Below are 13708 nucleotides of genomic sequence, written 5' to 3'. Positions count from 1 at the left end.
ATAAAAAAGAGTTCTAGGTTGATGATATTTAAAGCCAATGAAATAAGTGACAAATAAATAGGCTATACGATGATAGCCTGACTCAGTGGTCCCCAAACTACGGCCCGCCACCTCATTTTGGGTGGCCCCCCAAAACATGTCCGTGGTATATAGCATCTGGCCCGCATGGGAGTACACATCGTCAAACTATAACCTCCGTAATTTCCCCCATTCATTCTCTATGGCGAGGCTTAACAGTACACATGTAATACTCTTTTTGTCCACTGGTGGTTGTTTTGGCGCTGTTTTGCGTTTGCCATCGAAAACGGAATGAAATGTAGGCCTACCTGCAAACAATGCAAGAGGCCTATGCTGACTGCATCAGTGCTCAAAGTATTCTAGAAGTTTATCAATTAATTGTTAATAACTAACTAACTTCTATTCAAGTCATATTTCTGGGACTTTCTAGGATAATTATTTCTATTGTTTATTCACTCGTTCAAGTGTTCATACAAATTCACAAGTTCTCATCGGGTGAGTGAAAGTGGTAATTTCAGATGTTTTTGCCAGCACTTCATAAAACTCTCATAGTTTGAGAACTTCAAATTATTTGTAGGATATTGCTTGTTCACAACTTGAGCTGTGTATGCAAAGACACAGAGTTCAGAGTTCACACATTTTGGATAAAATAGACTTTTGGAACTCCCTGCTAATACTTTTGGGAATGTTAAAGTCTTTTTATTATTATTTCATTTGAGCTACATTTTACACTGATATGGCATGATGGCAATATAAACACAGCTAACAATGGTATTAAATTGCAGTAGCCTATGATTAAATGTAATGGAATATTCAACTAAGGTAGACTGCTGTTGTTCACAGCACTAAGCTATTTATTGTTATTAATATACTCCGAATCTCTGGCCCTCTCTTAGAGCCAGGCATAGTGAGCTGGCCCTCGGAAGAAAAAGTTTGGGGACCACTGACTCATACATTTTTTTTCAGTTAGTAGAATACCTAACTCTGTTGACTCTCTTTTTGTTTTCTTCATAGCCTACCTTTATTTTTAATACACACACACACACACACACACACACACACACACACACACACACACACACAAGAGCTGTTTGATCCACTCATTATTGATACACTGATCCATGATCAGCTGGGTGTGCGCGGGTAGCCTCTGCTCCAGCCAGGCTCCAGCTCGCTCTCGGTAACAAAAACATTTCCCATGATTCCAAACGGTACTACGAAAACACCACCGTTCGGGTTCCACGAGTTTCCTGTCTGGCCGGGAGCCAAGCTCTGCCTCCTGGAAATATGGCGAACGAAGAGCCCAATGGAGGATTTCCATACTTACCATCAGGGGCAGCGGAAGGTAAGAGTGCTAGTAATTTGCCTAGACACTTAGGCATTCATTTGTTATTTTCAACAATTCATGCTAGTCGCACACTTTGTCGAACAATGAGCTGTTGGAATGGTGTGTTAGCTTGTCAGTGAGCTAGCATAACAAAATGCCCCTTCAATGAGAGGCAGGCATGCAGCATAATACTAGCAAGGTGTCTCGCTTTACTTAACCTGTAAGTTAGCCAAGGTCGACGTAAGGCTTTTCATCACGTGTCTATACCTAAAACGTGCAGACTAGATTACCTGGATGTGTGAGGTTTAAAACATTTTATTTTAGTATGCTGTGTGGTTAATTTCCTAGCTTATTATTTGTCCGCATTTCCCCTATCCTCAAGATATGAACCTCTATGTAGGCTAACTTTTCTAGCCTTAGATCGAAGCACCTTTACACTACACGATCTGATTGCAAACGTCTGTCATATTGCCGTTGTTTGTTTCAATACAGTTGACAGGCTGATCAAGGAAAACAGTGACTTGTTTTCAGATGCCCAATGTAAAGTGTGCAGCGCCGTGTTGATCTCCGACTCTCAAAAGCTTGCACATTACCAGGTTCGTATTTCTAGTGCAGTGGCCGCCGTGGCTGTAGCTCAAGTGCCAATCTTGATTGTGATTCTGGTAACATATTGCATGCATTCCAGTGCTCTAATAAGTATCTGGTGGTTTTGACCTCTTTGGCCTCTAGGAGTACAGGCCTACAAATGATGGAGTCATTACAAAATACTGCCTGTTGTTCACTTGTTTATTGTTAATAAGCAAGCCATACAAAACTGGATTTTATTTTGTGTTTCTGGTCTACAGGCTAAATTATTATTAGCTCACCATTCATAAAGACAGAAGAAGGCTGATCTTACCTGTAAGCTATTCAGTGCTTTGATAGTCTGGGTCTTCAGTTGTTGGGTTGAGAAATTCCTGTAGGGGTTTCAGTGGGTACTGTTTCAGTCATGATAAGCAGGCATGATCTCTGACGAAGACTATGAATGTTTGTGTAGGAATGAACTGAAAACTATTCTAACTATATAGCCTAATATATTTTGCAGAGCAAGAAGCATGCTAACAAAGTACGACGCTACATGTACATCCACAAAGATGATAACCCCCTTGTAAAACGATTAAAAGTCTCCACAACTGAAGAAGTAAGTGAAGAAAAAAAATAACTTTAAGGTATTGCATCACATTCATCCTATTGTAGTTCCATTGCAGATGTTAAGCTCTATTTTGCTCCTGGGTATTAGTATTACAAGTGTAGAGACAATACTTAGAGAAAGTGTGGCAAAGTTATGCAAGTTTACAAGCTTTATTTTCAGGTAAATTGGGTGTAGATAATAATAATAATTATTATTATTATTATTATTATTATTATTAATAATATAATTATTATTATTAATATAATGACATGCAAATCTATCAGCCGGAGACCATTAACAGTGGAGGAGATCGGTTGAAGGCCTGTCACATCTGCAATATGACCTTCTACACACCAGTGATTGCGGAGTCACACTACCAAGGCAAGGTGCATGCAAAAAACCTGAAGCTTAGGATGGGCACCCCCACTATCCCGCAACCAGGTGTGAGACCATTTGTGTACCTTATATTTCTACAATAGAATTTTATATATGTATTGTATTCATGCATTCTTAGTTAGTGAATTGTTATTCACGTTGACGAGCATGTATGTTTGTTAGTTAAAAAAAAAAACATGTCTTTACATCAATTAACTGAAATAAACTCAAAGCATTCAAATGGAGAGAAGTAGCTAAAGCTATGCCCTGGACCCCTAGTCTTACCTCAGGCCAAGATCCAGGACCAGGCGAAGATGGATGGGCCGAAGCAGGAGGTGGGCCCGGCCCCCGAGGGCACCATGGATGACCGTTCCTGCAGCTTGTGCAACGCCACCTTTAACAACCCCCTGATGGCCCAGCAGCACTACGTGGGCAAGAAGCACCAGAAGCAAATGGCCAAGCCCAAGGCCAGCCAGGCCCAAGGCACCGGTGAGCTGCTGCTGCTGTTGCCACGGCCTCCATTATTTGTCTGCTTTTCTGTCCCATTCAGCCTGCCTCCGGGGATGGGGCAGATGAAATTGAGTTGTCTCTCCTAATTCTGGGACAGTTATTATTGTACGCTGGCCTTGTTCAATATGTGGGCGAATGTGGTGCTGGTTCTCAGTAGGCGTTTTTCCACCAACAGAGAACACGTTCTTGAACCGGTTCCATTCAGAATTGTGCTATCTAGTGAACCAGCCCGCATTTCCACCAGTTTTGAATCAAACCAAGGGTGCGTCATCAACAGTGCTGCATGCAAAACAAAAGTTAATCTGATGCATGAACGGGAGAATGATATGACAGTTGTCCTGTAAAAATGGCAGAAATTAGCTGTGTAAAATGCTAGTTAACGTCTGCAGTCTAGTGTTAGTTGACTAGTTTTGTTTACTCATGGCAACAGTTGATGAGGAGGGAAAACGCATGGTTTAAGCTTTCTCCCCTCTGAACAGTAAAGGGACATGCCCAGACTTGGAATTTCACCATTCTGGGGGCAAGGCCACTTGGCCTTCAGTTGGGCATATTTGGTGGGGGGCACAAAGGCCAAAGTTAACTATACAGTAGTAGGCTATAAAAATGATCAAAGTTGTATTTAGCCTATTCACTGCAGTAGACCTGCATGCATCACTGTATGAAACATGACATATTACATATAACTGTAAATCATCTGATCATCTAATAAAAACAGATATCTAGGCTATATATAAAATTTATTTTATATTTGGCCTGCTATGAAATCATGTATTGAACAATTTAAATTTAAGCACAGCTCAGCTTTAAGAAACTCAAATAGCCAAGATGCATGCTTAGCATTTTGTGATCATTAAGGCTACTTTCACAAACACTTAGTCAGCTGTCCTCTGATTTACCAATATCTAGGCGATATTTGTAACATTTATTTTGTATTTGGCCTGTTATGAAATCATGTGGAACAATTTAAACACATTGTAAAACTTAAAGCCCAAATTTGGAGACATCCATGCATGTTGAAATTTACTGCAAATTCAAAACTGGATTACTCTGGAACGGCTAACTATACAGGGGACTGCGTTACACCTTTGTGTTCGGTAAGGTCTGCTGTTTATTCTGATATGTGGTTTGTCATGTGTTAAAAGAAGGGTTTGTGAAGTATTCCACCGAGATGAATGGGTAGGGAGATCATGGACGCAAAACCTTCAGTAGAATGTATGATTAAATTGAATTATATTATTTACTTTTCTCGCGAACCGTTCAACACAGCAATTATTGGCTAACATCGTTTAAAAGCTGAGAAAAAGCTCTTTCATGTGATACTTGTGATGTCTGTGTGATGAATAGGCTACTTCGCAAATAGTAGTTCAACTGAGAAGAATGGGTGAATTTAGACGCACTTTCTTTCTTGCGCTGTCACTTTCTCCACTGCGTAAAAGACTACATTAATTTGCGCTGTGAATGCTAAGATTATTTTGACAGGCCACAGGCTAAATAAAAATTATATAGCTATTAGTAGGACACAAAGCAGAATATTGAAAGAAGGGGGCACCAAGGCCACCGTGGCCTGTAAACCTATGATTTTCAAAGGGGCTTCACGGCCAACGCAAGGGGCTACGACGGCCATGGCCGTCGTGGCTGCCGTGAAATTCCTACCCTGGACACGCCCACTCTGGTTCACAGGAAAAAACAACTATTTTCTGGTTCAAGCATCGAACCGAAGTGCCACATTTCAGCGTTTTTTGTTTGGTATATACTCCGACCGAGTTCAAATGTTGGTTCGCGAACAGGAACGGAGCCGGTTCTCTGTTGGTGGAAAAGGGCTAACACCTGAGCCTGTGGACTCCAGGTGTGTGAGGTTTTAAGAAGCATGTTTCAGAGTGCACTTTTCAGTGTCTGACCTCTTGCTTGACTGAATTCCACTGAGTGAGTTCAGAGACAGATAGCAGCCATGTTCCAGCATTCCGGCACTGTAGCTGGGACTCTACTGGGCATGGCTAACACAGCATGCACTTTTTCGAGGACTAACCGTTGAGGGTGTTTGAGTCTTCTCTTAGGCGATGTTCAGACAAATCGGATTTCCTCCCCAAATCCAATGTTTAGAGACAAACTGTCTGCACTGTTATTTGTGTGATCAGATCAGATTTGTGTGTCCAGACATCACCAACTTATCAGTATGGGTTCCTGTGGTAATGACATTAATGTCATTGGAGGTACATCATCTTGCCACCAGGCCATTTATTTTGGCATCTGTCCACGTTTTCTCCATGTTTTCATTTCTCCCTCACACTGTCAAAGAGTATAGAACCAATGAATCAATAGCTGGTTTCAGACATAGGTGTAAGTCCGCATGTTCTGCGGATATCAAGCGGTTGGGTTTTCGGTTTTTGCCGACCGGATACGGATATGGTCGTAGCGCTGGCCTATTGCATGCCTAGACAGTTTGAAAGACAATTCTCTGCCCGCCCCTTGGATTAAGCGAGGTGAATGGGTCGATTCCAGACTATACATTTCAATGATATAGGATGGCCCGCCAGGCTAGCGATTGGGCCATATATCTGAACAACATATCCCGACATTTGGAACTCCGGACTTAGGCGGCTCTTACACTTACACTATTGCCCTCCTAGTATTTCAGACGGACATTATGTACAGTGTTTCCCACAGAATTGGATTCAATTTGTGGCGGTAGCTGACTTGGACAAAGGGGGGGGGGGGGGGGGTGTATTAAGATCGTCTTGGTAGTGTATAGGTCTAATTGAGTGCCTGTCACTTTAAGACGTTTGAGGCAACCCTTGCAATTGTAACACAGTTGAAAGGCTGCTGATGTGTGGATGCAATTCATAACGTTTTCTACATAGTTTAAATAAAGGTTCGTACTTCTCCTTGGGACAAGCACTTTTGAATTTTGGAAAACACTTTTCCATTTACATCGGGATTTTGCAAACATTCAGTGTCAGAGTCAATAAAATGAGCCCTTCAACGAAATTGACAAGCAGCTGTAAGTAGGCTAAGCATGCTAAATTCGAAATCCAAACAGTATTCTAACGTTAGCTTTGAGATACTGCTTGATTTCATAACTTAGTATGCTACATTGAAGAGACTAAACTATGTTGTGATAAGACCTTAGCAATGCTTCTATGTGGCAACAACAATCCTTCAACAATCATGAATATTTTGTTAAATGCACATGCAAAGGAGTGGCAGCGGGCTACGAGAGAGAGCGGGGCGGGGCAAGGAAAGGCTGCGTGCGTAAAAAGCACAGCTCAATGGCAATGCAAGGAATTGACCTTATATTTAAATTAAATTAAATTAAATATATAATATTAATCTGTGGCAGCCGATTTTTATTTTGTGGCGCCCCGCCACAGATTAGTCAATGTATGGGAAACACTGATGTAAATTAGCTCATGTCTGAACGAAGAGAAGAATATGCGGAGATTCGGTTCATGTGCGTCGGTGTCGTTCACACATAATGTCCGCGTGCAAGCATCATATCTGAATCACCCGAAGGGTAGGACATCCATTTGACAAAGATCCGCATATAGAGCGGAGGACGTGTCTGAAAACAGTTAATCAGTGTCCAGTCAGGTCTTTAGCACTAGCCAGTAGCAGCTTGAATTCCAGCACTTCTGTAGAAATCCGATTGGAATCACATTTCAAACCACCTTCAAATCCGAATTGCAAACGTTGGGTTTCATGTATTTTATTGCAGTCCAAAATAAATCTGAATTCCAAAATAGATTTGAGCTGGTAGTCTGAACAGGCCTTATTAGAGATAGGTGGGCAGATTCTACATGTTTCCCATAATGTGATGTGTGTGACCTGAAGGCCCGTTTTAGGGAAAGCTGGTACAGGCCCACCAGATCTATGTGCCTGTACATGTCAGCTTGTGATCGGCGTCAGCTTACTGTTATTGAGTGTCACTTAGGGATGTAACGATTACCGGTATAATGGTAAACTGCGATAAAAATGTTGACTATAACAATTACCGTTTCCTTTTCAAATATCATAATTATCACGGTTGATTACCGCGGTGTGGAAACCGTGTGTTTAATCCTTCCCAGCTTCATCCGAGCCTGCTTTTGACATACAGTAGGCCTGGTACAAAACTGGTACCCTACTGATTCTGTTGTCTAATTGATGGTTTTAACTGAGATTCGGATTAGGCTACATCTGATTTTAAAAGGCGTAACATTTTCACCGCAAAGCGTGCACTGTAACATGTAGCCACTCTGCGTCTTTTTATGTTCACATCCACATTAAATCCATTCCACTCACGTTATTAGGAGAATACAGTAGCCTAAAGTTTTATTTCAAACACTTACTTTGGTCTCACTCATTGGATCCAAATAACAGAAATAGCAAACTTCAAGGAATGGTAGGGTAAGTAAGCGCATAGCCAATTAAACATGATTTTTGAAACTATTTCAGCTTGTGTAGGCCTATCAGTGCTTTCTGAACATATTGAACACACTTTTAAAAATACCGCAATAATACCGAAAACCGTGATAATTTTGGTCACTATAACCATGAGGTTAAATTTTCATACCGTTACATCCCTAGTGTCACTAAAGGCTTGGTCATCATGTTTCAGTTTGTCATCACTGAGCCTGTAAAGGTATTTTATTATGCAATATGAAACAGTGGTTCCCCACTGTATTTATATGTTGAATTTTTTTCTACAGAGATCATGTTTATCATTGACTCCTAAAAGACTACTTCTCTGTATGAGGCTTATGTTTCAGCACTATTATAGGGAACTCATTGACTCTGTGCATCTCTCCCATTCTGTGATCCCTACAGCAACAGTCTTGAAGGGATACCCATGCAAGGTGTGCAACATAGAGCTGAACTCACAGAAACAGTATGATGCACACATCAGTGGCTCCAAACACAAGAACCAGTACGTATTTCACCCTCAAGGCAACACCTCCATCCCCCACTTTGAAATACACGTCAGCTACAGGAACCGTACCACTTATTATTGTCGTATTTTTGCATAGGTGCATACTCCATGGAGGAATAGGCTATCGTACAGTAATAGGTCACTATTGTTGCACAGACAGAAGATGGACTGAATGTCCTCTCTGGAGGCTATCATATAGCTCCTGTATAAAGACGGAGATTGCCTCAGTCACTGCAAGCGCCTCTTGATTGATTAATCACCTACTATGTGGATACTGTTTTTAGAATTGATTTAGATTAAGTGTTATTTAGTATAATTTGTATTTATGTATGTTTAGTATATTCTTTATCTTCTACTGTCCTTATTGCTTAGTTGTGCATAGTTTTTATATTATATACTTTTAATTACTTTTTTCTGCTGTTAGTGAATGTGTGTGAGATGTCTGTATGCTACTGAGACCTTGAATTTCCCCTGGGGATCAATAAAGTATCTATCTATCTATCGAAGCGGCATATTAAGACCATGAATGTTTTACTGTAATGTCTAGAGGGGTCAATGCAAAACTAGGATTGTTTTTGTGCGATAATTCTTATTGATGGTTTGGTCGACTGATTATCAGTTAAATGATTGTCTCGGCAGAGTCAAATTGGCGAGTGGAAGTCAGGCCCCTGAGGTCACCCCAAGTGAAGACTCCACACTCCCCCCTGTGGTCAGTGAGTGGAACAGCAAGCCAGAGGCATCCATTGATGGGTTCCAGGAGTGATGGTATGGCATACCACCAGAACCAGACCCATAACAGCTACTCCTAGGGTCCGTGGGCCTCCCAGCTTTGTCTGATGCAAAAGTCTCTTTCTACCTTTAGGCTCTGTGTCCACCAGTCGCGTTTTTTGAGCTGACTGCGCACTCAACCTCATTTTCAGAGTGTTTGTCAAGTGTTTATTGTTGCTAGGTTACGAAGTTTTGATTGGTCGTCGATAGAGAAGTGACATAGACGAGGCCAGCACTGTTCTAAAAGTTGAACAGATTTCAACTTTCAGCGCTCTGAGCGCTGCGGGAAAAAAAACAGTCAGCTCCGAGGGCTTTTTGCCACCGAGGACGCAAAAAAGGCGATTGGGTGGACACAGGTCCTTAATGTTTATCTCTTTATCTTTGCCACCGTCTTCCCCCTTCTCTATCACTCACTATAGTTTCGGCATGGCTTGGCTAACTCACAAAGAGGGACGCCTTCCTATCTCTGCTCCACATTTGGAACAGGAAGGAACTGAACCAGGAGGAGCAGTGTCAACATCTGATCCCATAATACATTTAGTCATGTCAGGTTTTTTTTTTTTTAATTGAGACTATATTTATTGTTTGTTTATAACAGTATTTAGTCTTTGTTTTTTATCTGTATGGATTGGTGAAAGTAGTGTTATTTTAACTTTGTCGTTTTATTTTAACTTGGACTAACTGCAAAGTACGTGTATTTCATCAAGAGATATTTCCGAAATTGTTCCTACATACATATTGTATGTTGTTTTTTGTCATTTGTGTTTGTTTACAACATCTCCTCTGTTCATGTAAGTTAATTTGCAAAAAGCTAAATTATTATTTTTTAATCTGTAGCCAGCAGAATGAGTTTCAAAGTGGTACAGTGTCATTTACCACTACTGTGTGTGTATTTTTTGTTTGTTTGTTCCTTAATTTGATATGGTAGGATCAGAGAAGGAATTTCATGTTTATTTACACACTCCTACCCCAGTGAGGATGAGGAGATGATTTAAGTACATATGGTACTGTTGAAGCATAGTGCAGAATGCATTGTGCTTCTCGTATAAAAATGCATATCTATGTATATTGCTGCAATAACAATATGAAGGCTGTTGTCCTTGCATAGTTCTAAATGATGTCATACTAAGTCATGTGACTATTTTTTATTTATCCGCATAAAGGGCTTTCTTGTGCGTTTCAGCCCAGTGATTTGTTGCCATGAACTCAATTTCCTCAGTCCTTTAAAGCCTTCAATGAATGTAAAATCTGGATAGAGTTTTGAATGCAGGATTTTTATAAAGGTTTGCTGTAGCAGATTGTTGCTTTTTTTCGTGTAAAGTAAGACAAATATTTTTATTTTCTACAAAGATGGATTGACTGGCAAATCTAAATTAAAATAACTGCTTTGATGTTGAATGTCTGATAATTTAAATGTAGAATGGCTTCATTGGTCTAATTAATAAGTACTCCTTGTAATCTGACAGTTTAGAGGTGTATTACTACTGTAATTTGAATTATAGTATTTGAGGCTACAATATGCAACATGTGCTAATCAAGCTGACATTAGCCAGAGTTTTCAAAAGTAGCTTAGATTCTAAACAAACTGTCTCCTCCTGGCCCTTCCCTGTCCCTGCTTTGACTAGCCAGTCACCTACACCAACACCTAATGTTTGACTGACATTATGAATGCTCTGTTTCTGATTGTCTGATTGGCTAAAGACTGAGGCTTGCTGAGAAGCTTCAGAAAGGGAACATCTGTGTTGATGTGTGTTTGATGAGCTTGGCTTGCAGAAGTGTGGTTAATTGTCCATACTGAGAGGTATGCTGTCTTGTGCATTTTTAAATTAAGAATTTACATACTGTAGCTTTAAGGGCACTTGTTAGAAAGTCTGCAGCAGACTGGAAGGCTCTAAGACTCTGATGCCTTTGTGTTTTTAGCAATGCACTTTGCTGGCCAATGAATATGTGACTGACATAAGTGGTGGTAGTGATTGGAGTACACCTGTTTTTAACAGTTTTTTTTCATTGTTATCTGTGCTTTTACTCTCTTGGCCATTTTGTATAATTTCATACATTTATGTAACAATATTATCAGATCATGACTTAGCCTTTACTTAGTAACTTATAATGACATGGTTCTTGCTACAGTTTCACAAATATCACCACTATCTAGACTCTGAAGTCTTGGATCTTCAGATATGATGAGCATTCATCATATTTACCCGGCGGCCAGAACGAGGCTAAAGGGTACACTTACATTTACATTTACTTACATTACACCTCAGTCCAGCAGATGGTGGTAATGCACTCTGTTTGCAAACTGCCAAAAAAAAAAAAAACTCACTGAAGAAGAACAGGCCAGTGAACTCTTCTTTCGGTAAGCTTTTTTTTTGTGGCAGTTTGCAAACGGAGTGCATTATCACCACCATCTGCTGGACTGAGGTGTAATGGCAAGTGTAGCCTACCCTCTAGCCTCGTTCTGGCCGCTGGGTGAATAAGGCGAATGGTCCAAGACATCTGCTGTTGTTAAAGATTGCCATGGTAAATATCCAAATCTGGCCCTACCCAGTCAGAAAATGTGAAATATGCCCTCAGAGACTTAAGGCAATGCTTAATTACCTAAAGAAAGTGAGATTCTCCTGAAGAAACCGATATGATTCCTGTGAGCAAGTCTATTAAATGTTGATGAGAGGTCTGCCCCACGCATTTAGCTTTGGCCTCTCACATGGAGGCTACACCGGGCACCTAAGTGAAGCGTTTTGTGGGTGTTGCTGTAACAATTAGCTTCCGCTTTAATCAATGGAACTGACACCTGGATAGCGGCGAAATTTGACAATTTCAAACAGGCCACACAAGACCATCATGTCATTTATTAAAATGGTAAGAACTAAGCTAGTTCATTTTATTATTTTATTTAGTTATTTTAAGTCTGAACTGTATGTTGGCATATTTCCCTCACGGGAACAAAAGAGTATATATACTTATATACTTACTTAAATGCTGTTTTTAAATTCCGATCACTTACAGTCAACTTAATCAAGCTAACAACTTAGATAGCCAAACAGATAATCATGAAAAAATCTTGTTTCAACTAGGTGTTCTCTTAACATTGAGAGATATAGATAATCGTGCTGACTGACATTAGCCAATGTTTGACATGTCATTTTTACGTCTGACCTCATTTGTAGAAAACCCATTTTGCAACTAATTGTCAGGTTTGGTGTCTAAAGAATGGTCTTTGTTTTTGCCTCATGACTCATTTTGAAAATTGTTCATCCAGTAAACTATATCTTTTTAAAAAAATTCAGACACTTGTGTTCTTTTTCCCCTTTCCACCCAACTAGATAGATAGATACTTTATTGATCCCCAGGGGAAATTCAAGGTCTCAGTAGCATACAGACAACACACACACATTCACTAACAGCAGAAAAAGTCATTAAAAGTATATAATATAAAAAACACAACTAAGCAATAAGGACAGTAGAAGATAAAGAATATACTAAAATACAAATTATACTAACTAACACTTAATCTAAATCAATTCTAAAAACAGTATCCACATAGTGATTAAGCAATCAAGAGGTGCTTGCAATGACTGAGGCAGGGACTGAGCCTGTGATTCTCTGTTCATAGTAGGCTAAGGTAAGGTAAGGTGCTCTGTGTGAGTGAGTGTCTACAGTGCCACGAGGGAGATATTTCTCTCCGTATTGGTCATGGTCATCTTAAAAGGGAGAATAATTGGTGGTGTAGCCTATATTATGTCAACTAATGTGATGTTAAGATCCTACTAACTGACAGTTTTGTAGTTATTTTTGTCCTCAAATTAAGACTGAAAACATGAGTGAAGGTATTCAGTTGCATAAAAGGCTTCTCTTTGTATATAATTTGTCTTACTAAAGGGAACCTTAAGAAACTAGAACCTCTCTAGAATCACTGATGTTGCCTTTGCCAAGTTTGTCCTCTAGATGGTGCACTTGACAAATCTAATTCCACTTACACCTCCTCATAGTCAATAGTCATGCGTATGTCGGGGCTTGCCAGTTGAATATCTGAACAAGGAAAACCATTACCCAAGTTTGGATTTTTCATCAGACACCCTACATTGTGTTAGCGTTCAAAAGAGGAAGTTCAATTGTTAAGTGATTTCTGGAACTAATATCTCTGACTGATAGCATGGCCATACACTTTAACACATGTGACAAACACAGTGAATAGTGAATTGAGTGTAGTTGTTATGGTCAATAGTATTACCAGTGCAGCTAAAGACTGTCCCCCAGTCCTACAGTAAGAGGAAGCGCTCTAATCAGTATGAACTGAAGGGTGAAACTCTGTGTGGAGTCCTCAGTTGTAGGTCTACCTGAAAACACCCTCTGTGTGAGCTAAAGGGTGAATGCCCTCCATTTTGCCTAGGTCCAAGTTCCATTCATAAAAAAACGAGAGAGAAGCGGGAGGGAGAGAAGGCTGGAGGCTCACTGCTTTCATTGATAACATCTATTTACTCTAAGCAAAGGGGTGGAGGGGAGTCAGAGGGGCCCTACCCCATTCATAAAGCGTCTCAGTCGGGACGTCTCACTTTGTAAACATGCTGGCTGCGCCATGGTTACCAGCACGGCCTCAGAGGCTCAGACCTGGGCCGATCAATCCTATTCC

The 13708-nt window shown here is 40.3% G+C and overlaps 1 protein-coding gene across 2 annotated transcripts; it reads left to right on the top strand.

The window, feature by feature from the left end:
• Nucleotides 1-1229: 1229 nt before the first annotated feature.
• On the top strand, nucleotides 1230-10466 carry znf346 (zinc finger protein 346). 2 transcript variants are annotated; one of them, XM_042091963.1, is made up of 8 exons: nucleotides 1230-1363; nucleotides 1838-1941; nucleotides 2430-2525; nucleotides 2801-2957; nucleotides 3171-3380; nucleotides 8205-8304; nucleotides 8947-9072; nucleotides 9495-10466. In XM_042091963.1, exons 1-7 carry the CDS (start codon nucleotides 1306-1308, stop codon nucleotides 9068-9070), a joined length of 849 nt encoding a protein of 282 aa, XP_041947897.1. In that variant the 5' UTR covers nucleotides 1230-1305; the 3' UTR covers nucleotides 9071-9072; nucleotides 9495-10466. The 2 variants fall into 2 exon arrangements, with proteins under 2 accessions (XP_041947897.1, XP_041947896.1); XM_042091962.1 differs by having other exon boundaries at nucleotides 1231-1363; nucleotides 8947-10466.
• Nucleotides 10467-13708: the final 3242 nt, after the last annotated feature.

The sequence above is a fragment of the Alosa sapidissima genome, chromosome 5 (assembly GCF_018492685.1).
Source record: "Alosa sapidissima isolate fAloSap1 chromosome 5, fAloSap1.pri, whole genome shotgun sequence".
NCBI classification, from domain to species: domain Eukaryota; kingdom Metazoa; phylum Chordata; class Actinopteri; order Clupeiformes; family Clupeidae; genus Alosa; species Alosa sapidissima.
This window is presented reverse-complemented; position numbering and strand designations above follow the sequence as displayed.